We start from the raw sequence: 24,076 nt of genomic DNA on the forward strand, positions 1-24,076 counted from the left end.
TAATGAATATTTTGCCTCACTTTAATGAAAGTGGATAATGAAATAAGTTATCAAAATAAGGGTGACTGTGTAGGGAATTTTTATCTCAACAGGATAATTCATTGCCAGTTTTCTCTTTATAAAAAGTCAGTTTTTCTGTTTACCAAACTACAATGTTCATGCTCATTTTAATTTAAATATTATAGAAATTCAGAAATGCTAACTATCAGTCCCTTGTATCCCAAAAACCACTGTTTATAGTGTGACATACATCCCTGCAAATTTTTTCCCTCTTAAAAAAAAAAGAAAAATCTTTGAACGGAGAGGAGGATGAAGTGAGGCAGCTGATGCTGAATTGTTGAATCATGGTAGAGCCTGCCCCACAAAGATGAAGGAGATGGAGGCCCTCAGATTTTTTGCTGTTCATTAGGCTCTGGGCATCGAAAGAGATTTTTGTCTGTACCTTTTCAAATTCTGAGCAGTTTTCCAGCACTTTAGAAATTGGGTGGGAAAAGCTCGTTTCATTGTATTTTCAAATCTCAATACTTATATTTTTGAAGATATATATTTTTCTATTTGAGTTTTAAAAGAATTCCATAAAATTAAAGAATGATTTATTTTCAGGTAATTTTATACTTGGAGACATTAACTTATTCATTTTAAAGTCTGTTTTATTTTTTTATTTCCTATTCTCCCAATTTAAAAATATTAAAAGGTTACAGTTGGGAAAGCATTACTCTTGCTGTTCTAGGTTTTCCAGCTTTCTCCAAAACATAGCTAGCTTTTTGAGGACTCAAGAACAAGTGTGTAGTAGAAAGATAAAGTAGCAGATGGAGGGGGAAGGTGGGGTATTTGTCACAGAATGAGTGAGCTACTACTTATAGCTCTAAACTTTTTTTAATCTCTAATGACTTCTGGGACAGAAAGAACACATAATCAATTAGAACATTTGACACAAAACCATATGAATATTATCTGGTAAAGCATCAAATGAGCCAAGATTTATGAAAAATGTGGAAAATGTCAAAAAGGATTTGAAAAGTTAAATTTGAAGCAAGAAACAAGTCCATTGCTTAAAGTGTTAGTATATTGTTACTAAGTAACAAAAACAGAACTAATCATCTATTTCATCTTTTTGAAGTTGTATTATATTTAGAAAATAGTGAAACATTGAAGAGGTATTGAAGACTGTTCCCCAAAATGTGCCCCCCCAAAATTCATATGTTGAAGCTTTAAACCCAAATATGATTAGTGTATTTAGAAATAGGGTCTTTAAGGAGGTAATAAATGTTGAGTGAGATCAAAAGGGTGGGACGTTAATCCAAAACGACTGGTGTCCCTACAAGAAGAAGAGACACCCGTGATCTCTCCATGCAAGCACAATGGAAAGGCCGTGTGAGGACATAGTGAGAAGGCCGCTGTCTGCACCCCAACGAGAGAGGCCTCACCAGACACCAACCCTGCTGGCACTTTAATCTTGGACTTGTATCCTCCAGAACTGTGAGACAGTTTCTGGTTTTCAAGCCACTCAGTCTATGGTACTCTGTTATGGCAGTTCAAGTGGACTAATACAAAGTCCAAGGTAGATGTAAATTTTTTTGGTGGGTGGGTGTTGGGGAGGGCATCCTACTGCTTCAACTGATTCTTAAACTTTTGCTTTGATGAGAAATATCCAAGTTATTTGGGAAATTTTCAGATGAGATTGTATTGGAGCAATAAATAACTAATACAATTGGTAAGAGGTCCTGAATCAATTCAAAACATTTACCTTTCATGGTGATTTTGACTTTGGGGAAGAGCCAGAAGTCGCATGGTGCCAGATCCGGTGGATAAGGTGGATGAGGACACACCACAATGTTTTCATTTGACAGAAATTGCCGTAGCAGGAGTGATGTGTGACAGGGAGCCTTTCTGTTATGATCACAAAATAGGGTGAATGCTGCTGCTGAGTGCTATCGAATGGAAAGGCAGGGATCCTTACTACAGGAAGTGGCACGTTGAACCTTAGTAACCATGTATGACAACTTTCAACTTGTATGATGCAATCAGTTGGGTGCAAGTTACTGTTGAGAGAAGGTGTATTTTAAAGTGTGCCATAAATCATCCTCCATGACAATGGGCCGTGTCACACTTCACTTCTGGTATACAGCAATTTCTGTTGAGAATGGACACTTAGGGATCATCACTGATCACTCCCTTCTGGCTCTCTGTTCTAGCCATTGAATGAGGAGGTTCCCCCATCCCCTCAAATATCAAAGCCATTTAAAAAAGGCCTTCTGACCTGCAATCTAAGCTAGGTTTCCCTGTTAACATGCTCACAGCATCCAGGTGCTGACCACAGCACTCACGTTTCTTACTAAATCCTTTCAAAAGCAAGATGAGCCTTCCTTCCCTAGACCAGGGGAAGCCCTGTCCCACGAGGGCAACCGAGCCTGCGCAGACATGGGAAGGATTGAAGCCAGGACTAGCACAAACTACGGAAGGCGTGGGTGGGACTGGTGGCGCTGCCGTCCGCCCCCGCACGGCCGTTTTCCTGCGCCGCAGCACACCGCCCCAGACCGGTAAGCCTCCGTGGGACCCAGCCCTCCAGGAAAGGGGAGGAACCTCTCGCTCCGACGGGCCCCACAGGCTTGGCGGCCGTAGGCCGTGGCTTGTTTAAGCGCAGAGAGCCGCAGGCCACGTGACTGAGGGCGTGGGGGCGTGGCACCAGGAAGCGGCCTCCGCGCCCGTGGATCGTGGATCGCCGCCGCCGCTGCCGCCGCCGCTGCCGCTACAGCCACCGCCAGTCCCGAAACCCCGCACAGGGCGCTGCTCGCCTGGTTCCACGCTGGCTGCCGCCTCCGGCCCCCCCGCCGCCGCCGCCGCGGCGCCCGCCATGGGCGAGGAGGACTACTACCTGGAGCTGTGCGAGCGGCCGGTGCACTTCGAGAAGGCGAATCCCGTCAACTGTGTCTTCTTCGATGAGGCCAACAAGCAGGTCCGGCCAGCCCGCACCCTCCTCTTCCGCGCGGCCGGGTTCGCCAGGCTGCCGCTCTTGGCGCCCCGGGGTTGTCTCGCGCGCCAAGGCCAGGTGTCAGGGAACCAGGCCTGGGCCCTCTTCTCGCGTCCCGGCGCAGGACCGGCGCCAGCGCCTTCCTGCTGGGTGGGCGGAGGGACCAGGCTCCACCGCGGCCAAGGCTTTCTTCAGAGTGACAGCTGGGTGGATCCCGAGCTGGCGCCACCGACCCCGCGCCCTTTAGCCGGTGTGGTCAATTATTAGCAAGCCGGTCTTTTCTTGGCGCCTTTTGTTGGATTCAGACATTGAAATTTTCATTATTCTCGGAATTTTGGAAAGTGGGGCGGGGGGACCCGACGGCAGTGCGGGGAGTAGCAGGGAGTCCTTAAGCTGCGCTTTTGTTGAACCGATTAAAACTTGGAGCCATGGGGACCCCGAGCCGGTCTTACACAGTGGGCAGGCTGCACTTGGAACGGTAGCCCTTTTGGTCTCTACTCTCTTTTCTTAAAATTCATGGGGACATCAAGCATCTGCAGATTGATATGTGCCGCGTTGGGTTAGTTGAAGCAAGGGTGAGGTGTAGCAGAAATACTCACTTGTAGGTTGGTGTGTGTGTCCAGTCTTTCAAAGTTCAGACCATTGACATTGATTGCTGCTTTTCACTCCCAGGTTTTCGCTGTTCGATCCGGAGGTGCTACGGGGGTGGTCGTTAAAGGCCCAGATGACAGGAATCCCATCTCCTTTAGGTAACAGTGGTAACATTTTTAGAATAATTTCAACATGTAAACAAAATGGTGTTTCCGTTTCTCATTCATAGGGTAGTTTTAAATTTTTGTCCTTTGCCGCACCTAAGAGGTCGTGTGTGTGTGTGTGTGTGTGTGTGTGTGTAAGTGTAAGTGTAAATCCCTGTCTGTAGAGAGAGGGAAGCAGACTCCGGCTCTGCAGTCTTGGTGGCACATAACTAGTACTTCCTGTGAGTGAAATATGTAGAGTAGTTCCCTGTTGATTTGGGAACCAAATACTCTGAAGTAGGGCACCTGTTTCCTGGTACTTGAAATGAGCAAGTCAGGGCATTATTGACGTTCCCATTTCCGGTTTTTTGACTGTGGAGGACCTTCATTTCCTCATTTGGCCCAGGTCTTTCCAGAGTGTCTGCAAGGTAGAGGAGATTCCTGGGTCAGTGTTTCCATGTAAGAAGGTATATTAAGAAAATCGCAACACAAGATGAACCGGCATAATTATGAATAGCAGCCTCTGTCACTTTCAGAAGTATTTCAGTTTGGGTGATAAACTATCTGGTCACCTTAACTCCTGTAATTACAGGAGAAGAAAGTACAATGTAGGCCCCTCAATTCAGTGGTGATCAAAAAATGTTTTACAGTTGGCCTGTGTTGATAGCAAACAGTTTTTGAAGTAGAAAATGAATCGCCCCTCATTTGTGTGTCAGACACTGGTTGCAGCACCATTGCGGGGCACCTGGCATGTGAAGGCTTTGAATTAGCCGGGCGCCCTTTTGGAGAACTCATGACTTTAGTGTGGGAGACACATACTATGTACTTTGACAAGTGCTGTACCAAGAATGCAGGCACGCAGAAGAGATGTGACATCTTGGGACAGCACGGGGAAGGGCTCAGGGAGGAGGTAGCCTTCGAGCGAAACTTGAGAACTTGAATGGGATGATTCTAGGTAGAGAAGAGAGGAGGTCTTCCAGTTGGAGAGAACACCAAGTGCAAAGGTGAGCGAGCGTGATGTTTGGGAGCTCCAGGTCTGGGTAACTGAAGAGCAGGCGTCCATGCAGGGAGGGTGGCGGTGGTGATGCTGTGGCCACTGGCAGGGGCCGGCTTGACCCTTATGGATTTTGTCATGGAATTGGGGCTTTATCTTGTTACTGTACATTTCTAAGGTGGGGTATAGGGTGATCATATCAGTATTTGGAAAGATCATGCTTTTCCCAGCCTTGAGGCTGGATTAGTTGGGAGCATATCAGAGGCAGGGCAATCGTCTGAGCCAGGCGTGGTGAAGACCAGACGGAAGGCAGTGTAGACTGACATGGCATAGGCACTCAAGGGGTGCTTAGGTCAAAATGAGAGTGAGCCCATGATGGTCCCGATTTGGGGGCTCAGTAGGGTTTGAGGGGAAGATACTGAATTTATCCTCTTTTAAAAACATTTATTTTTAATGGCTCTACTGTGGTAGAATTATTAAGTGTACATACTTAACATGTGTAATTGATAGGTTTTGATATAGGTGTACATCCATGAAATTATCATCACAATCAAGATATGAACATCCCATACCCCTAAAGTCTCCTCACGCCCCTCTGTAATCCATCCCTTGACTTCCTTTGAGGTGGTCCTGAGACTTCAAGGTGGGGCTGTCCTGAGCCTGTGGAGTAGTGAATGGGAAAGAGGACACTTGCCTCTTTCACAGGCTTTGCTGCGAGAGTGATGGAGAAAGAGGGCAGTTGTTTGTGGAGGTCACTGTGTGGGTACAGGCATACCTTGGCTATAATGTCAGGTTTGGTTTCAGACACTGCAATAAAGGGAGTTATCAGAATAGAGTGAGTTGTAATCTTTTTGCTGGTGTGCGTTGAGGGGGTGTCTTGTCTTTAATTTGTAAAAAAAAAATTGCAACATTTGTGAAGCTCAATAAAGCAAAGCACAATAAAAAGAAATATGCATGTATCTACTTATTTATGTCTGAAATGATTCTCAGAGAAAGTGCAGATGATCTCAATTCTTCCATCACATGTTATCTGCAATACCATAAATTTCTCCAGCAATTTGTTGCCAGTTGGATTTTGTTTCTTAAAAAGAGGTTCTGCTAATAGCTTTAGAAACATAAGTTTAATTTTAAACTAAGATTTGCTGCTTTGTGAATATTTAACTAGTCTTTTTTCTTCTCACGAAATGATAGAAGCTAGAATTTAGTGATTAAGATTAACTCTTAACATACTCTTTCTTCTTAAAGAATGGAAGACAAAGGAGAAGTGAAGTGCATTAAATTTTCCTTAGAAAATAAGATATTAGCTGTTCAGAGGACCTCAAAGACTGTGGTAAGACTTATCTTTAAATACAGTATAAAGAAAGGACATTAGAAGTACATTTGGAAGAGAATGAATTGCAAAATTTGTTATTTTAATGTCGTGCAAGCTATAGTTACGTTGCATTGTATTTGAGCCTATGGAATTCTTGAAAATAAGAAAGATATTTGAATGGATAAATACTTATGACCTTGGTTGACATTTTTGACTTTAAAAAAAAAAACTAATTTGGAACATCTGGCATCTTTTGTATTGATTAATAACTGTATTGACCATAGATTGCGTGAGGTATATTTTTGGGGTACTTTGTGAATTAGCCTTGCCAGAGTAACTCCCTTTATTCACTTCGCTCATCTTTGCATGCTTGACCTAACAGGAACAGATAGTCAAAGTTGGAGCAGCTTGTTGGCATTTTAGCCTTTATAAATATTCAACATCACCATTTGTAAAGTAGAGGAAAAGCTGTTGAGAAAGATGCAAAATCTATTTCCCTCTGTCAGTATTAATTGCTGTAATTTTCGAAAACCTGTTATAAAATATAGAGCAACACATTTCTCTGAAATCGACCATCTGAGGAATGAATCTTCAGAATGAGTTTCTAAGCCCTACCTGAATATTTGGGTTAGTTCTGTTTACAAAATTGAATTGTCAACCTGCTCCTATTAAGGGGGCAGATTGTCCAAATGGGTCTCTTTATTGTTCCTATCTGGGTTTTTGTCAGTTTTTTTCTGCTCACTTTGAAAATTTATGTCTTTCCCTTTTGTTGTATATCGAAGGAGGTTGACAGTATGCTGCCCGATCCACATCTCTCCTTTGTGTTGTTTTTTTCTTTCAGGATTTTTCTAATTTTATCCCGGATAGTTCTCAGCTGGAATATACTCAGGAGTGCAAGGTATGGTCCTGGCATCTCCCTGTGGGTCGGCATTTAACTGGGTGGGTTACCTGGTGGAGATGCAGGGTAGGGTGGTAATTGCGAGCACAGACTTGGAGGCGTACGGTGCTTTATGCTGAGGTCTGCTCTGCTGCATGTTGGCTTTGGGACTTCGGACAATTTTTTAAAAGTTTCTTCATCTGTAAGATGGAGTTGGGAGGATTAAATGGATGACAGATGTTACACACCTAGCAGCAGTCTCAGTACTTGGTGGCTGTTGTCTTCCTGTAGCCCCTGACTTCTCCTTTGGGCTGGCACATCGGGGTCAGATCCTGCATTCCTTTCATAGTCGCCTCTTTGGAGGTTTGTGGAAGAGGAGGTTCTTTTCCCTTTCCAATGATGTTTTCTTTCCTTGATTTGTCCTTGTTGTATCCTTCCTCTTTCTTTCCCTGGATGTAGATTCTAATTCCTATTCATTCGATTTGCTGGGTAATAAACTAGGCGAGAGAGGGCTCAGCTACAAGTAGCAATGTGGCGCCCTGGAAGCTAGCAGAATCGGGTAGTGAATGAGGCATGGCTCTGGCGTCTTTGTAATGGTTTTGCTAAATGGAGTTCAGGGTGGGCTCTACAGCAAGGAAATGCACATCCGCCAGATAACAACCATTCGCAGACTTCTAGTTCCTCTGTGTGCAGCAGAGGCTGTTCTCATAGTTCTGTCTGTCCTCAGGCTCGGGGCACAGCTGTTCACCAATGAGTCAGGCGTGTGGGCTCACGGCCACCAACTGCATTTCGGTCAACACTCGCTGAGAACCATTAGGCCTTTCTACTTGTATAACACACTTTTTATAATGTCTTTAACTAAGAATATCAGTTCTCCTTTGGTTCCTGAAGGTAGAAATTGATATTTGTGAGTGCTGCTCAGTTCCCTTTCCACAACCCTCAGGCTTTTCCTTCTGTTGACTAGGAGGAATTAAGAATCAGATGCTTCAGTAAAGTGTTACAGATGAAAATCCGGGAACATTGGATTAAAAAAAAAAGAAATTTGAGTCTAAGGAACTTTTATTAAAGAGTGTTGTAAGCTTTTGAAAAGATTTATATATATGTTTTTCTTATTAATTCAAAATCTTTCTGTAATTTTTTTAGACCAAAAATGCCAACATACTAGGATTTTGCTGGACCAGTTCTACTGAAATTGTATTCATTACAGATCAAGGAATTGAATTTTACCAGGTATTGTATTTACCACTGATGTTTGCTGGAGAAAGTTTTGTAATAGCAGTTTGGCAGCTTTGTGAATTTAGCACTAAATAGACATTTTGAGATTCTAGAGCTTTCGTCTCTTGCTTGGGTTTTGATTCTTTTTTTCCACTTATAAGTAATACATGTGTTTCATAAAATGTTCAAACATTACCAAGGTACATGAAAAGTAGAAGTCCACCATAATCCCTAGAAAAGCTATTATGAACAGTCTGGTGCATATTCCTCCATTTTTTTCTACACACACAAACATTATTATTTTTTACAAAAATGAGAATAGTGTATATAAACATTTGTGGCTGGCTTTTTTTTTTTTTTTTTTTTTTTGCCTAGCAGTATGTCTTGGACTTTTCTCCATGTTTTTTTCTGAGTCATATTCTACTGTGTGGCTATACTTATTTATTTAACCAGTTCCTTGTTGATGAATGTCTGGTTTATTTTCAGTTTTTCGTGATTATAGACAATTCCCCAGTGAACATGTTCGTAAACATTTCTTTATATTCTTGACTGAGGCAGTTCTTAGAAGGGGGACCACATTATAGGTATGAACATTTAAAAAGCTGAATAGATATTGCTAAATTTCTTCCAGAGGTTTGCACTTTCACTAGCAATGTACAAATCTCCATTTTCTACATCTTTGCCAGAACTGGATATTATAAGTCTGTAGACATTTGCGAATCTGAGAGTGAGAAAGACATTTTAATTCACATTTTTCATTATTAGGAAGGTATGTATGTTTTCATTTGTGTATTGTCCATTTGTATTTCCTCCTTTGTGAACTGCCTCTTCATCTTAAAAAAAAATTTGTGGTAAAAAAACATAACATAAAATTTACCTTCTTAACCATTTTTAAGTGTATAGTTCAGTAGTGTTAAGTATATTCTCATTGTTGTGCAATAAATCTCCAGAACTTTTTCATCTTGCAAAACTGAAACTCTCTGCCCCCTAAATAACTCCCTTCCCCCCATCTCCCAGCCCCTGGCAACCACCATTTTATTTACTATGAATTTAACTACTCTAAGTACCTCACATAAGTGGAATCATACAGTATTTTTCCTTTGTGACTGGCTTATTTCACTTAGCATAGGTCCTCAAGTTTCATATTGTTATGTAGTGTGTGGGAGAATTCTCTTCCTTTTTTTAAGATTAAATAATATTCCATTGTGTGTATACCACATTTTATCCATTCATGCATTGAAGGACACTTGGGTTGCTTCCACTTTTTGGCTATTGTGAATAATGCTGCCAAGAATATGAGTGTGTAAGTAAATTTTTGAGACCCTGCTTTCAGTTCTTTTGGGTATATACCCAGCAATAAGATTGCTGGATCATATGGTAATGCTATTTTTAGTTTTTTTTTTAAGAAGTGCCATACTTTTTTTCATAGTAATTATGACATTTTGTATTCCCACCAGTAGTGCACAAGGGTTCCAATTACTTCACATCCTCAGTACAAGTTGTTTTCTGTTTAATGGATAATAGCCATCCTTCTGGGTATGAGATGATATCTCATTGTGTTTTTGACTTGCATTTCTCTGGTGATTAGTGATATTGAACATCTTTTCATGGCTTCTTGGCCATTCGTACATGTGCTAGAGAAATGTCTAATCAAGTCCTTTGCCCATTTTTTAATTCGGTTATATTTGTGTTGTTGAGTGGTTGGAGTTCTTTATATATTCTGGATATTAACCCTTTATCAGATGATTGGCAAGTATTTTCTCCCATTCCATAGGTTGCCTTTTCACTCTGTTGATTGTTTGCTTTGATGCATCTGCCTCTTGATCTTTTAATATGTTCCAACTGCCTGACCTATTCAGAATACTTCTGAGATCTGTAAGTGGAGCTAATCTAGAAGGTGTTAATTTTGTCGACCTTATGAAAGCAGTATAATTTAGAATGTATGGATAGAGGAAATACACCTGTGTAAACAAACATGAAATGTTAATGCCTTGGTGCTTTGCTGTAGGGCTGTCATCAAAACCTTTGTAGTGACTAGCAGAAAGAAAACAAACTTGACACGAATCCCATACACACAGAAATAGAATTTTGTATATGTGACAGCATGGAAAGGATTGATCGCTTTACAGAAGGGTTCCCTGGGGCAATCATTTAAAAGTGTAAAAGTGTATCTTTCTGTTCTCTGTAGAGGAAAAATACACATTCAAATCACCTAGATGCTCTTCAGAACTTCAAGAAGTGTTAGGAAAAAACTGAAAAAAAATCCCACCTCCCCCAAACAAACAAAAAAGAAATGTTAGAAAGGGGACCTTCGCGCATCCTTATTTTATTATACCTGAGTTATCAAGAAGCATACGGCTCCCAAGCCTGGCTGCCGCCTCAGTTCTACAGTTAGTGTTCTCTGAGCATTAATGTCTTGGTGGCTCTGTACAGTGTTCCTTAGTGTATCAGAACATCAGTTAGGTATGTTTAAAATGTCCTTGATTATAAAATACTAGATTTGCTTGCAGAGTCTCATAAACACACCTGTTAGAAAAGGAAGCCACTCCCTTTTCTAGTGAGAACTGGAGTCGAGATGGAGACCAGGCCGAAGGTAGATGGTGCAGGCTGGGCAGACGCTGATACAGTGCCTCGTGCTCTAGGGTCGTGGGGTTGATTGGACCGTTTTTCTCAATGAGTGAGAATGTCGCTGCTCTTTGATCTTTCATGGGTGATGCCTGAGAATATGGAGGTTGAGAGAGACCTGGGCCTTGCAGAAAAATGGCGAGCCGAGGCCATAACTTCATAACTGGTGAGGCAGTTTCCCTCACCTCTCTGAGCCTTATTTCCTCTTCTGTCGACTATTAATGATGCCCACTTCTCAGGCCTGTGACGAGGGTAAATGAGCTAAGGTTCGTAAAACACTAAGCACTAGGATTGATAACTGGTAGCTGCAATAAATAAAAAATAATTTCAGTTCAACTTACTGGGTTCTTTCTGCTTTTTATAATTTTCTTAATTTACTGGATCAGTCTTCTGACATTTTGCTGTTCTTTAAATGAAGATTGTGTTTCTTGAACTTTGTTTCAGGTATTACCAGAGAAACGAAATTTGAAACTCCTGAAGAGCCAGAATATCAATGTGAATTGGTACATGTACTGTCCTGAGAGTGCAGTGATTCTGCTGTCTACCACAGTCCTTGGAAACGTCCTGCAGCCCTTTTATTTTAGGGTATGAGTAAGCCTCCCTTTAAAAAAATTCCTTTTGCTCCCCCTCCTGCCCTGTTCCTTTAACATCCGGATGTGCCAAGTGTTTCAAAGGGGCAGGTTCCTCTAATAACCTCACTGCTTCTGACCACTAGAGGGCACACTGTACCATCCGATCACCTACAAGAATGATTCATTCTGGGGACAGACTTGAGTAAAGGAAGGACATGGTGTGACACTGGAAAGGATAGAAACACATAGTGTGTGTATATATCCTTGATGATTTTACGTAGGGAATGCTAAAACATCAAAGGGGTGTAACAGATTTGTCTTAAAACTTTTTTTTTCCCCAACAGGCTGGCACTATGTCAAAGCTGCCCAAGTTTGAGATTGAATTACCAGCTGTGCCTAAGTCCACTAAACTGTACCTTTCTGAGAGAGACATTGCAATGGCGACGATGTATGTTTGTCTTTTGAGAGAACTCCTTGTAATTGCTTTTAGTTGTACAAGTAATAGAAGTTAAACACCCCAGGGCTACCTTTTCTTTAGGTAGCCTTGGAACACACAAGCAGGACTTCCTTTTCCTGTTTTGTACCTAGATCTTATGAATATAGTAAACCTGCTGTCTTCTGGGCATTCTTTTTTTATTTTACTAGTTTTGTGGTCTTAGGCAAGTTTCTTTCACCATTTTAATCTGATAAAATGAGAATATCGAGTCACTTAATTTCTTGGATATCTTAGTTTTCGAATTTGTCTTTCATTCTGTGAGTTGCAATGTATGAACAATTATTTTTTTTAGCTAAAATATATTCTAATTGTTCTAAACAACAACATAGTCTAAGTTTTTTATCCAACAAACATGAAACTGAATTACTTATGTAGGAAAGTGTATTTTCACTTGGAAATGCAGCTGTATTAATTTTTAAACTTTATTATGAAAAGTTCAAACAAAAATAGGAATACAAAGAACCCCCTATAACTGTATTCAACAAATACCATCATTTTGCTTCTAAATTATTTCTGATTCTACTATAGCCTAAAATAATGGTTTCCAGACTTTAAAAATTTTTAGCCGTTAGAATGCCTGCCCCCACACACAACATACTATTTTTTTTTAAAAGGAAATCTGTGGCATCCTGATTTAGAAAACACAATGAGAGCAATCTTGGCCGAAGTGGAGGTGGGGACCCACTCACTCCCTTCCCTGTGGCAGGCTCAGCACAGTGTTAACCACTGGAATAAAAATGTGCGTTCAGGAACTGGTCACACCACATTTATTAGATGAGGCTTAAAAAGGAAGAGTGATTATATTTTCCTGTGATTAAGGAATGTGCACATTGTCCAAAACTTGGAAAATACAGAAAGTTAGAGGGAAAGAAAATGGACTTGTCTTATCCAAGGATAGCTGTTAACATGTATTTCCAATGTTTTTGGATAATATGCAAAAATATTTCCAATATTTTGGGATAGTTTTTCTTTTAAAATATTTTCATCATGCTATATTTAGTTTTGTACCCCCCTTTTTACTTAAGTTTATAATAGACTTTTTTTTTTGACTAATTGCACTTGCTTTGCAAATGTTTTTGTTGGCTGCAAAATATTCCATTAAGTGTATTATTTCATGATTGACGTAACTGTAGTCTTATACTTCAGCATTGAGAATGGAGGAATTTCAAACAGCCAAATATGACTTATGACTCTCTGTTCTCCACTCAGCTACAGGCAGCTTTATGTTCTCTTCCTGAGGCATCATTCACGGACCTCCAATAGTACGGGAGCGGAGGTCGTCCTGTACCATCTACCACGGTATACTTAATGCTTTCTTCCTTCTTCCTCCAATTTTAAAATTTGAACTAAAGCTTGTTGATCTATTTTTTGACCTTTCTGTTGTCCTTCAGAGAAGGTGCCTGTAAAAAGATGCACATATTAAAGTTAAATCGGACGGGGAAGTTTGCCCTAAATGTGGTGGATAATCTGGTGGTCGTTCATCATCAGGATACAGAGGTATGAGTTATGTGTGGCTGTCTGGTCCATGTTGTGCACGTTAGGCTTGCTTGAAAGAGTTGTGAAAATTGCTAGAACATTCCGAACAAACACTTGAAAGTGCTTTTTATGCTCAAAGTTTTAGAATTTCAGATGGAAGTGGGTTAGGTATTCTAGATGGTTTAGAAAAAACAGTAATTCCATGTCAGTAGTTTAAGGATGATTAAGAAGTATTTCAAAAGATAACACATGAGGAGATTTGATGTTGGAACAGTTATTTGGTTGAATCAACTAAGCTGGGAATTCACGGCAGAGCCACTGTGTTACATGAGTACATGGACCTTGTCCTTCCTTTGTGAGTATAGATGATAATGGTTTTGAGACTGTATGGCCCAAGAGAAAGAACTAGAATGGATCCTGCTTTTTCTACGCTGGTAGCTGGGTGGCTGGTGGTAGACAAACCACTTCTCTTCCATGCCCTGGAAGGTGGTGACACCCATATCCTTGACTAATGAAGATGCTGCAAGTGAAAAAGATCCATTTAAATCACTTAGAGCTCTTCAAACGAAGCATGTTATAAATGTCAGGACTATTTGTGAGAGTAGATAAAAATATAAAAGAATGTTGTGATGTGATAGCAAATTCCTCCTCAAAGAACTGGCCAGTAGGGACGGAATACAAACATAAACTCTAAAGGAATCTGTCATAGCAAGATGTTAGGTAACAAAAGGGTTAAGCCAACCTGTGGTCTTTTTTTCCACTCTAGACATCGGTGATATTTGATATCAAGTTAAGGGGAGAGTTTGATGGCACCATTACCTTCCATCACCCAGTGCTTCCAGCTCGATCGATTCAGCCCTATCAGATTCCCGTGGCAGGTAAAAGGGCTCATTGTGTAGTTGGGGGCCACATTCAAGACCGAGTGAGGAGTGTGTACAGAGGGTTCCGGATCTGTTGGATTTTGTGAGGGGCTCTTTTTTTTTTTTTAACTGATTCTATCAGCTAAAATTGTGATGTTGTGAAAAGTATTTTATAAGAAAAATGGATCTTCTTCTGAAGAAAATAGAATGGTTTCTCTTCTCTGAGCTTTAAAATGGAGAGCTGTGATTACTCATTGAAGCTTAAATTTTAAATGTGGAATAAACCCTTAACATTTTCTGATTGCCAGCGCTCTGTAACCCTGACATTAAACTTGGCTGCTTATGGCTGTTATTTTAATCTGGGTTCACTTTTCCTTCTCTTTCTCACATTCTGTGTCATAGTTAGGATAAATAGTGCATTTCCAGACCGATGGTGACAGTAAGTGCTTAAGACTGTGGGTCTCGGATTGTTCTAGATCAGCCCTCCTACCTGAGGTGGAAGTAGGAAGTTTGAGAGGAGGTCAGGATTTCAGAAAAGGGGGAAGAAACCATTTTGTTCTTTTGCCTTTTCCCAGTGTAATCGACTTCAAATAATACTATGCTCTCAAAGGAGAGTGGAGTACAGAGTAAGTTAGTTGAAGTTTTGATGTGTAAACCATACAAGGGACACATTTGGGACTCCAGTAGCAGCGTTTTCTTATGAAAAGGAATACTTGTCAGATAGCATTGGTGGTTTGGCCCCGCCTGCAGTCAGGATGTCCTTGGACCTGTTACAGAGAAGGTCCAGATCAGGCTGCCCCCGAGAGTTCAGCAAGGACACTGCCTCTGGCCTGCTTTTCTGGTCTGCTGCTTACTAATCTCCGGCAGAGTTTGGAAGGAAGGAGGGAGTCCGCACGTTTGAATTGGTCTTTTGGCCTTCTGTGTTCTCTCCAGCTTCTTCCTTTTCCCTGGCTAATAATGTTAGCATTATAAGCAGACCTAGTTTTATTGTGCGTGGCTTTGTTGCGCTTCACGGGTGTTGGGTTTTCTTTTTCTTTCTTTTTTTTTTTTTTACAAATTTGAAGGCAAGGCCCTCCACAGCAGAAATCACCACTTGCTTTCCCCAGAGTCGCTTCCCCCACAGACTTGATTTTACCCCAGACTTACTTCTCCCCCCAGATTTGCTTCCTCCTATCCCGCACACTCGCTTTTACCCCAGACTCACTTTTACCCCAGATTCACTCCCCCCCCCAGACTCGCTTTCCCCCTAGACTCACTCCCCTCCATTCACTGCTCCCACACTTGGGAAGTGAACCTGTAATACCCTAGAGGCATGCCTATAAAAGAATAGATTGTGTCAAATGATTTCTCTCGTAGCTGCTGCTCACTTGGCATGAAGGTAACTGCTAGTAAATTGGGGAAAAAACAACTCTAAATATTTAAAACTCAGTTCTGGTCCCGTTGTTTAGTAAGACTAATTAAAAGGCAGTCAGGTTCTAAATGGCTACTTATAATAAAGCTAATGCCAGGAGTGGTCAAAACAATAGCCCAGACTCAGAGTAATAAGAATTCAAGGGTCCATCGAATCTCGGGGCTTCAGAAGAGTGTGGGTTGGGAAAGCATTTTTTAAGGTTAATGCCTTTTTGTTTTGTCTTTCCTGCTGGATTGTAAGCCCCTTGCAGGCTTGTAGCATCTTTGTATCTTGCCCGCCCTGTGCCCTCACAGGATGTGCATTCAGGAAGAGCTTATTGGGTTATTTTGAAACCTGAAACCAGCAACTTTGGGGAGCGCCAGCTGCCCTCATTATTCTCCTGTTTTTGGTCTTTTGGTCCAGTGGTTCTCACTGACTCTACTTTAGGGTCACCTGGGGGGTTTACAAACCAGAGCTACCTGGCTCTCTCCTGAGAGCATTTAAGTCAGCGTGATGGGCAGTCAGCACTGAGGCCCACATGTAAGACCCTTATTCTTACATTCCAAATGCAAGTGGTTTTGCTCTAGCTTACCTGGTGGGGCCCTTTCCTCACTTATGGGGGTCTGTTAAAAATTACCACCCTTTCAAACCAGCTGATTAAAACCTGTCTTCCGATTGTACCTGGATAATTGGAACAGAACTGGGAATCGTGTTTAGTTTATAGGACTGCATTTGTCAAGTTCACTGTGGTTACCCACGAGCACTGTAACAGGTAGTAACGAGTCCCTGTCATGTGAGGTTTTCTGGGGCCTGCTTCCCAGATCTCTGTGCCTGGACCGACTGCTGGTGCAGTGGAGAATGGAGCTAATTATTTAGATAATTAAACCACAAAACACTTGTATTTGAAATATTCTCAGTGAACTGAGTATTTGATTTTGAATCATCCAGGTACATTTCTCAATTCTGTAATGTGCATGTGTAAATGATGAGTCATCTTTGGTTATTAAAAACAACACTGAACGAAGGCTTGACAAGCTTTCTCCTTCCTGGGAAGACATTTTCTTGGATTGTTCTCAGCTTCCCCCTTCCTCCCTATAATTTATCAGTGGGACATGACAGTTCACTTCTTCCCTTGTTTGATGACAGTTGAATTAACATTTGCTGAAGGCTTTAAAGAGTATTACATTTTGCTTAAGTACTAGTATCGTCAGCATTTTCTGGGTGCACCGTCAGGCCTTGCACACTTGTGTTTTCTCCACTTGTAGGTCCTGCTCCTGTGACCAGCCAGTCTCCTGTCCCATGTAAACTCTGTATCCTTTACAAAGGCAGTGGCGCTGTGCACAGAGGGAAGCTGTTACCCCTCTTTACCCTGGCGTGTAAGAGGGTCCTGAAGCTCCGTCCTCGTCAGCCGGAGTAAGGTCTCAGGAACCACAGCAGAGAGTTGCTTACCATCAGGGCCGGGCATTTAAAGCGCCTCAGCAAATGGGGGTGGGGTGAGTGCTAATCGGAGCTGGGTTTGCCTTTTGTTTTCATCTGTTCTGGTTTAGAATTTCCTATGACATGTAGATTCTTCATCCTGGATTGTCTTTCAACCTGACATCATTATCAGTGCAAGCCAAGGTGGGTCAGAGGGGATGACCGTCATGTTAGAAAATAGTGCTTGTTGACTTTGGATGACAGTTGTAGCCAGTGACATTTTCAAGGTGACTCTCTGAGAAATGTCCTCTCCCTTCAGCCTGGGAATGGGATCATTTTTCACTTTATACTCTGTTCTCTACTATGTGTATATTTTATCACGAGCATAGACTATTTTTAATAATGAAAACAGCTAAGAATGGCCATTCCCTGCTTTAAACCCTTTCATACATGTCCATCTGAAAAGCCAGACCCCACAGCACGGAGTGCAGGGCCCTCCCTGCCCTCTTCCGATTTCCCACCATCATGCCTCATGTGTCTGCACCCCTTTCTGTTCTGTGTGCCTGGGGGTGCACTCCTGTTTCTCACTGCTAGGGAAGCCTCCGTCGGGATGTTCTCTTCCTTGGTTATCCTCCAACACCTTGAATCTTCCTGGTAGAGTACTTTCCATGATAGTCTTCAGTCATCTGTGTATTTTCCTGATTTGCCCACTGGGATTCTTAAGGAGAGAATTAGCCCTAATGCCCTAGGTGGCATCCACTGTATGTAATGAGTTCACTTCTGTCCACCCAGAATGACACTAGCTCTGTACCAGCCATGGGAGAATTGAGAAAGGAGGCACTCAGGTCGTTCTTAATATAGCGTTTAATTCTCTCACGGATCCCCGGTTGAGAGAGGCTCTGCCTGCCTACCTGGCACTGAGTGTTCAGGACATTTATGGATTGATGACTGGATGAATTATGAAATTCCTCTGGAGTCACTTTTGACCAATGAGCCATTACAGGAGAAACCAGAGCATAGGATTGGAGTTAATGCCACATGTTAACGTCTTTTTCCACCTTCAAGGTTAAAAGGGGGCTAGGTGTGGGGAGGGAGCTGCTGTGAGTTGATTAGAGAGCTGGTTGTCCCGTTTTTAAGGAGCTACACCATTGATGTACCTCTTAATGTAGAGGGTTACTTTGTTGTATGGAATCAACCAGGCGTGCAGTAGTTTGGCTGTCAGTCCTATTATCAGGCATGTGTTGAATGTCCTCAACTGTGCTTTGGCTTGTAAGAAAAAGCCATTGACTGTGTTTTCCCCCATGAATCCTTAGGGGAGCCATCTTTCGGGCTTTTGTTAGGGTTTGCATCATCCTATTAAATGTGCTGCCTCTTAAATCAGGTTACCTCTGGAACCTCCAAGTGAAACTTCAGCCCATAGTAAACCTCTTGCCAGATAAAGGAAGACTGATGGACTTTCTCCTCCAGAGAAAGGAATGCAAGATGGTCATCCTGTCTGTCTGTTCGCAGAGTAAGTGGGTGAACCTTCCCTATCGGTCTGATCAAAGTATTAGGCCTGTGCCACCCAGCACCTTTCAGTGGGAGCTGGGCCACCTTTTATGCCTTGTCTGTAGCCGGTCGCCCCATTCTTCACTTCAAGGATGGATTATTGAAGCTCCTGGAAAGGCTACTAAACATAAAAATGCCTTGTAGAGACTTTGGTATAAAAGACTAAATAAAATAAAAAAATAAAGACTAAAAAAAATAAATAGGTGAAAGCGAACCTGAACCTGGGCGCACATGCGGGTCTGGGGCTACCATCCCTAGCTTTAAAACAAACATTCTTCGAAGTCACTGCATATCTACTTGGACAATATTCTACAGTTATCTGCCATAGCTGTTTTTTCTAGTAACGAGAAAGGGCTTATGAGTGAGGGGAAGGCTTTAGGCCTCTAAACTAGACCATGGCTCTGAATGCCCGGTAGAGGTTATGTTTGCACTGCTCACCCTTTGAGATTAGTTTTTCTATCATAACAACATGTTCTGAAGTTGACAAAGTTGGTTGACCTTGTAAACGTTGATTCTTTCCAGTGTTGAGTGAGTCAGACAGAGCAACGCTGCCTGTGATAGCCACTGTTTTTGACAAACTCAATCATGAGTATAAAAAGTACCTGGACGCTGAGCAGAGTTACACGATGGTAAGTTATATGTACCACGATGAGGGCACTTCCATGCCCCCATCCCTACCCCTGTACGTTTTTGTAAGTAATTATAATGCAAGATTCTGATAGAAGAACATCACTGAGGTTTGCTACGTGCCAGAGGGCAAGGTGGCCACAGTGGGGGAGCAGGAAATTGAGTCCCTGCATCTAACTAGCTTGAGGATGTGTCTCAGTGTCTTCACTTTGTAAAACCTGTGTTTGATCTTACACGTAGGTAGACCCTTGGTCTTACCTCTATTTTATAGATAAAATTGGTCTCAGCTTTGCATTATTTTATACATGTTTCTGCCAAGTCAGAGTCTAGTCTTAGAAATATAATTATTTTGCTGTCTTTTTAGTCAGTTTTCTGTTAGTGATGATTAAATATTAGCACTGTGCTGTTCATATAGTAGGTTCAAATATTTGTTGTGATGGGTTGGAAAAAGTTAACATGCCTTATTACCAGATTCTGCTATACTGTTAGTGTTTCATGTCTTCTGAAGTGAGAAAGTTTAGAACAAGTGGAATGAATAATTTCACTTAAAAGGATCTGATTAGTCCTAAAACTGAAAATGGAAGTGGTTTTAAACAATAAAAATCCCCGAACTCTACTCACCTTTAGCTACTTAAGGATAGCAGGACTGACACAGGCTGCTGAAGGCCCAGTGGGACCCTGTCCTGTCAGAGATGGGGGGAGGGAGAGGCTGAGCTCTTCCAGAGCCTTCTGTTGGTCCTGCTACTAGTGTACCAGGCTGTGGGGATCGGTAGGTCTGATCCCAAATGGCAGTTCCTGTGCGTCCCTGCTCTGTGGCTGCTGGGTTCCAGAAACCCTGGCTAGTCAAGAGTGTGGCCCACCGTCTGCAACATCGAAGCACTTGGCTATTCTCAGATACGTGGGTTTTCAGGCTGTCGCCACAGCTCCTGCAGAATCTCACTGCTCTCAACGGCTTTAAAAAGTTAGGCTGTGGTAGTCAGGATCTTCTCACAGAGCTTATATTTGGGGAGCCTTGCTGTAAAAATCTAGATATAAACTCATTACACAAAGTATCCACTGATTTTAAGATCAGGGCTTCATAAAATAAAGATGCAGCAAGCCATTCCATTTCTATTGGATAACAAATGCCAGATAGGCTGTGATTAAGAAATTTAGATAGGGCATTATGTTAAGCGATTAAAACAGTATGATGTCCCTTAAGAGAAAACTGTGCCTTATGTTTTTTTTAGTTCCACCATGAACATTGGCCTATTTTCAAGATGACCAACTGTGACTTTTTAGATTCTTCCCCAGCAAGCACAGAAAAAATAGTTTTGTCTCAGTAGTGAAATAAGTATCATCTCCTGCTCAAATCTGAGGTTCACAGCACCTAGGAATTGAATGTTTTTGGATTAGCTGCAAACACACCATTGCCTAGACCAGGGGTGCCCAAACTTTTTTCAATGGTTTTCACCAGGGGCCGTATGCGGTAAAATACACAAACAGCCGGGCCACTCACTCGAGGTGAAGTACGTATTGCCTCACCTGGTTTATTTAAGTAAACTAAATATATTTTTGGAATTTGCTGCGGGCCAATTAACAATGGATTGTGAGCCGCAGTTGGCCCGCGGGCCGCAGTTTGGACACCCCTGGAGATGATTAAGCTGTAATGTCTCGACTGTAATGTCTCGCCTAGGCAGTAGAGGCAGGGCAGAGCCGGAGCAGTCCACTTCTCAAAAGGCCGGTGCGGACCCAAGCTGTGATCGACCAGTCTGACATGTACACCCATGTCCTGTCGGTGTTCACGGAAAAGAAGGTAGGTGACAGCTCATCCGCCGCTTCTGGACTAAGGATTCTCAAAACAGATCTATTTGAAGGGAATTGAGAACAACTAGAACTCATAATGTGATTCGAGTACCTGGGCTATCTTCGGTGAGGACTTGTGCTAATAGTTTGGCTTCTAATACTCAGGCCTAAACATGCTCATCGAGGGAGCGGGGTGGGGTGGGGCGGGATCTGGAGGGATTTGTGCAAAACCAGCGAAATCAGCACTGGGCCAGTTTAACATGGAAACAAGGGGGCGAGAAGTGCGGGTTATATGTAGCTGCCTTTGCAAGTCTTTGATGTTTCTAAGACCCTTTTTGTTTTCTCCATAGGAGATGCCTCACAAATTTGTGATAGCCGTCCTGATGGAATATATTCGCTCTCTTAACCAATCTGCGATTCCAGTGCAGGTACCTTCCCGTCAGCATGGGTGGTCCCAAGTCAGAGGAGCAAGGAATAGTTTTTTAAAATGACAGCACTGTCAGTGACTAAGGTGGCTCTTCCATATGCTAAGAGGTGTTGCCTGCCTGATATGACAATGTTGTCCTTAGTTAGAACAAGTGCTATCACATCAAGTTGGGTTCTTTCAGCTGCACGCTGAAGCCACGTCTAGTTAACAATGGAAACTGTGACTCATCAGTTAGAATAGCTGCAGTCCTTGGCAGATCTAGCCGTGTAGGTTCGCGATGTGGACGCGCCTTCCCTTTTTTTATCCTCAGCATTACGTCCATGAGCTCGTCATCAAGACGCTTGTCCAGCACAACCTCTTTTATATGCTGCATCAGTTCCTGCAGTATCATGTCCTCAGTGACTCAAAGCCTCTGGTCGGTATCACGAGATACTTACTTTTGTGATTAAAAACTTCAAGTTTAACCTTCCGACATCTGATGCTGAAGAGTCTGAAAATTTGTCTTTCAGGCTTGTCTGCTGTTATCCCTAGAAAGTTTTTATCCTCCTGCTCATCAGCTGTCTCTGGATATGTTGAAGGTAACGGACACATCAGAGTTTTAAGCTGCATAAGACTCTGTGCCTGTTGCTTCCATTTACCTGGACTTTTCTCTTTCTAGCGACTTTCGACAGCAAATGATGAAATAGTAGAAGTTCTTCTTTCCAAACACCAAGTGTTGGCTGCCTTACGGTTTATCCGGGGCATTGGTGGCCATGACAACATTTCTGCACGGAAATTTTTAGATGCTGCGAAGCAGACTGAAGACAACATGCTTTTCTATACTATCTTCCGGTTTTTTGAACAGCGAAACCAGCGTTTGCGAGGGAACCCTAATTTCACACCAGGTAAGAATATGGCAGCGGTGAAAACGTGTGGGGCAACCAGACTTAGTAGTAGCAAAAGAATGCTGGCAGCTGGAGGGTGAGAAGCGTTTGGTAAGAACTTCTGAGTTACGTTTGTAAAAACAAAATGTCCTAACAGCCGACATGCCCCATAGCCTGTTATTTGTAGTACACGTGAATTCGCTATGCTCATGGATCTGAGTTATGCTCTGGAATTTGAGGTGTTTCGGATAGAGAAACATTCAGGGCCCAATTCAGGCAGCCTAAACACAGCCCATATGTCTGACAGCTGTTCTTGGAATGTCCCCTTTAGAAGAATCAGGAACTGGTGGCCAAGGGTTTTAAATGGCCTGGGGCTTATTTATGTTCGGGTTTTAGGCAGGAAACACTGGCAAATCATTCTTATCGCCAAAGTTACGAAATCTAAGCCATCCTCTTCCTTAGGATGGGGAAGGAACATACTACTTTGTTTCGGATCTACCAGCTTTTTCTAGCTTAGAGCACAACGTAAGATGGCATTGAGTACCACGACAGGTTAGCGTCTCTGTTCGTCTCTCAGAGCAGACGGTGACTTGCTGGGGGTTGTACAGGCCCCTGACCGGTTTCGCAATGGCATCAGCTGTGTAAACAGGACAACTCGAAAGCGTAGGAAAACAAAAGTGTTTTATGAAAGAAAAATAAGTTAAAACCTAGTATACACATCAATGAGCTGCACTGTTCATTCTCTTTTCCTCTCTTTCTGTGCCACATCTAATGGATTACATCTGTTTTTCCTTATAGGAGAACACTGTGAAGAACATGTTGCTTTTTTCAAACAGGTTTTTGGAGACCAAGCTCTAATGAGGCCTGCAACACTCTGAAATCCCTTGCTAGTTTTTTTATATATAAAAATGTGTACAAAGTTAATTTATTGCATTAATAAAGCTCTTTAAACTACAAAATGTTATAATAAAGTATGTCTGCAATATCCTCCAATGTTAACTAAAAATAGGGTATAGACCTTGTGTGATGGCTTACTCCTCAAAAAAAGGAGAAACGTTGCATTGATTGGCCTTTAACAAGTGTCAATGAGCAGATCACATTCACAGCCATCCTAGTGTCAACCTTCCACTTTCTGAACAATTAGGTTTCATTCCTAGAGAACTGGAAGACGCATTCATGTCCTGGGGTTGCCTTCAGATTTCGTAATACTGCTTTACAAGTCCGATTTGCATTCCTGAGTTTAAAAGCACTGTGGCCAAAGCTGCTGCTGTTTAATCACCTCAAGTCTGGTAACATCTGGTGTTCATTCAGCTCAGCCTTGACAGTGCAGCTACTGTCCAGTGGCGAACTGACTGACCTGCAGACACAGTTCAAAGTCCCCACACCCTGTAGTAGGGTTAGAAATTGAGAAGTTGTTCTCTCTCTGTACCTTTGTATCGCTCTTGAGTGGCCAAACTTTTGGTTTTATTTATTGATGGTCCTGTGAGGGATAAAAAGAATAACTTTTGTATTATTTCTTCAGGAGAAAAGGAGATAGTTTGTACTGTAACAGAACTACCCTGTCTATCCCCCAGATATGGAAAAAAACAAACCAAAAAACCCAAACCCCTCATTTTCTCCATCTATTTCAATGCTTCAACTTAACAGAACTATAAATCAAGCAAATTAGTACTGTTCTCCTTTAAACCATGTCATTATGGATGCTGATCATAAGGATAGTCTCAAAATAAGAGATGAGAGGCAGAGGCAACATTTTGCTAGAACAGTGAATCAGGGAAATAAAAGCTATTATTTTCCAGCTCTGCTGGGTTGTGACCCAGCTGTCAGCGATCACTGAAGGTCATTCATCTCAGCAGGGAGAAGCCACCTGGGCGGCTCACATTGCGAC

General features: G+C 42.2%; 2 protein-coding genes across 6 annotated transcripts in view; one reads left to right on the top strand and one right to left on the bottom strand.

Moving 5' to 3' along the window:
• The first annotated feature begins 2,486 nt into the window (after positions 1-2,486).
• RMC1 (regulator of MON1-CCZ1) lies at positions 2,487-23,142 on the top strand. 3 transcript variants are annotated; one of them, XM_033087627.1, is made up of 20 exons: positions 2,487-2,956; positions 3,644-3,720; positions 5,945-6,029; positions 6,853-6,909; positions 8,032-8,118; positions 11,173-11,313; positions 11,645-11,748; positions 13,006-13,095; positions 13,188-13,293; positions 14,039-14,150; positions 16,788-16,832; positions 17,089-17,142; positions 18,320-18,448; positions 19,009-19,115; positions 20,789-20,908; positions 21,249-21,326; positions 21,636-21,740; positions 21,835-21,903; positions 21,984-22,209; positions 22,987-23,142. In XM_033087627.1, the coding sequence occupies exons 1-20, from the start codon at positions 2,855-2,857 to the stop codon at positions 23,064-23,066; spliced, it is 1,974 nt and encodes a 657-aa protein (XP_032943518.1). In that variant the 5' UTR covers positions 2,487-2,854; the 3' UTR covers positions 23,067-23,142. The 3 variants fall into 3 exon arrangements, with proteins under 3 accessions (XP_032943518.1, XP_032943519.1, XP_032943520.1); XM_033087629.1 differs by lacking the exon at positions 2,487-2,956 and adding an exon at positions 3,336-3,449; XM_033087628.1 differs by lacking the exon at positions 3,644-3,720 and having other exon boundaries at positions 2,496-2,956.
• The window catches only part of NPC1 (NPC intracellular cholesterol transporter 1), a 53,671-nt gene continuing 52,445 nt past the window's right edge, over positions 22,851-24,076 (bottom strand). For all 3 annotated transcript variants that reach the window (XM_033087625.1, XM_033087624.1, XM_033087626.1), the window contains one exon: positions 22,851-23,668. In XM_033087625.1, the coding sequence (XP_032943516.1) occupies positions 23,586-23,668 (83 nt within the window). In that variant the 3' untranslated portion in view covers positions 22,851-23,585. The remainder of the gene's footprint in view (positions 23,669-24,076) is intronic.

Source organism: Rhinolophus ferrumequinum, chromosome 19 (genome assembly GCF_004115265.2).
Source record: "Rhinolophus ferrumequinum isolate MPI-CBG mRhiFer1 chromosome 19, mRhiFer1_v1.p, whole genome shotgun sequence".
NCBI lineage: Eukaryota > Metazoa > Chordata > Mammalia > Chiroptera > Rhinolophidae > Rhinolophus > Rhinolophus ferrumequinum.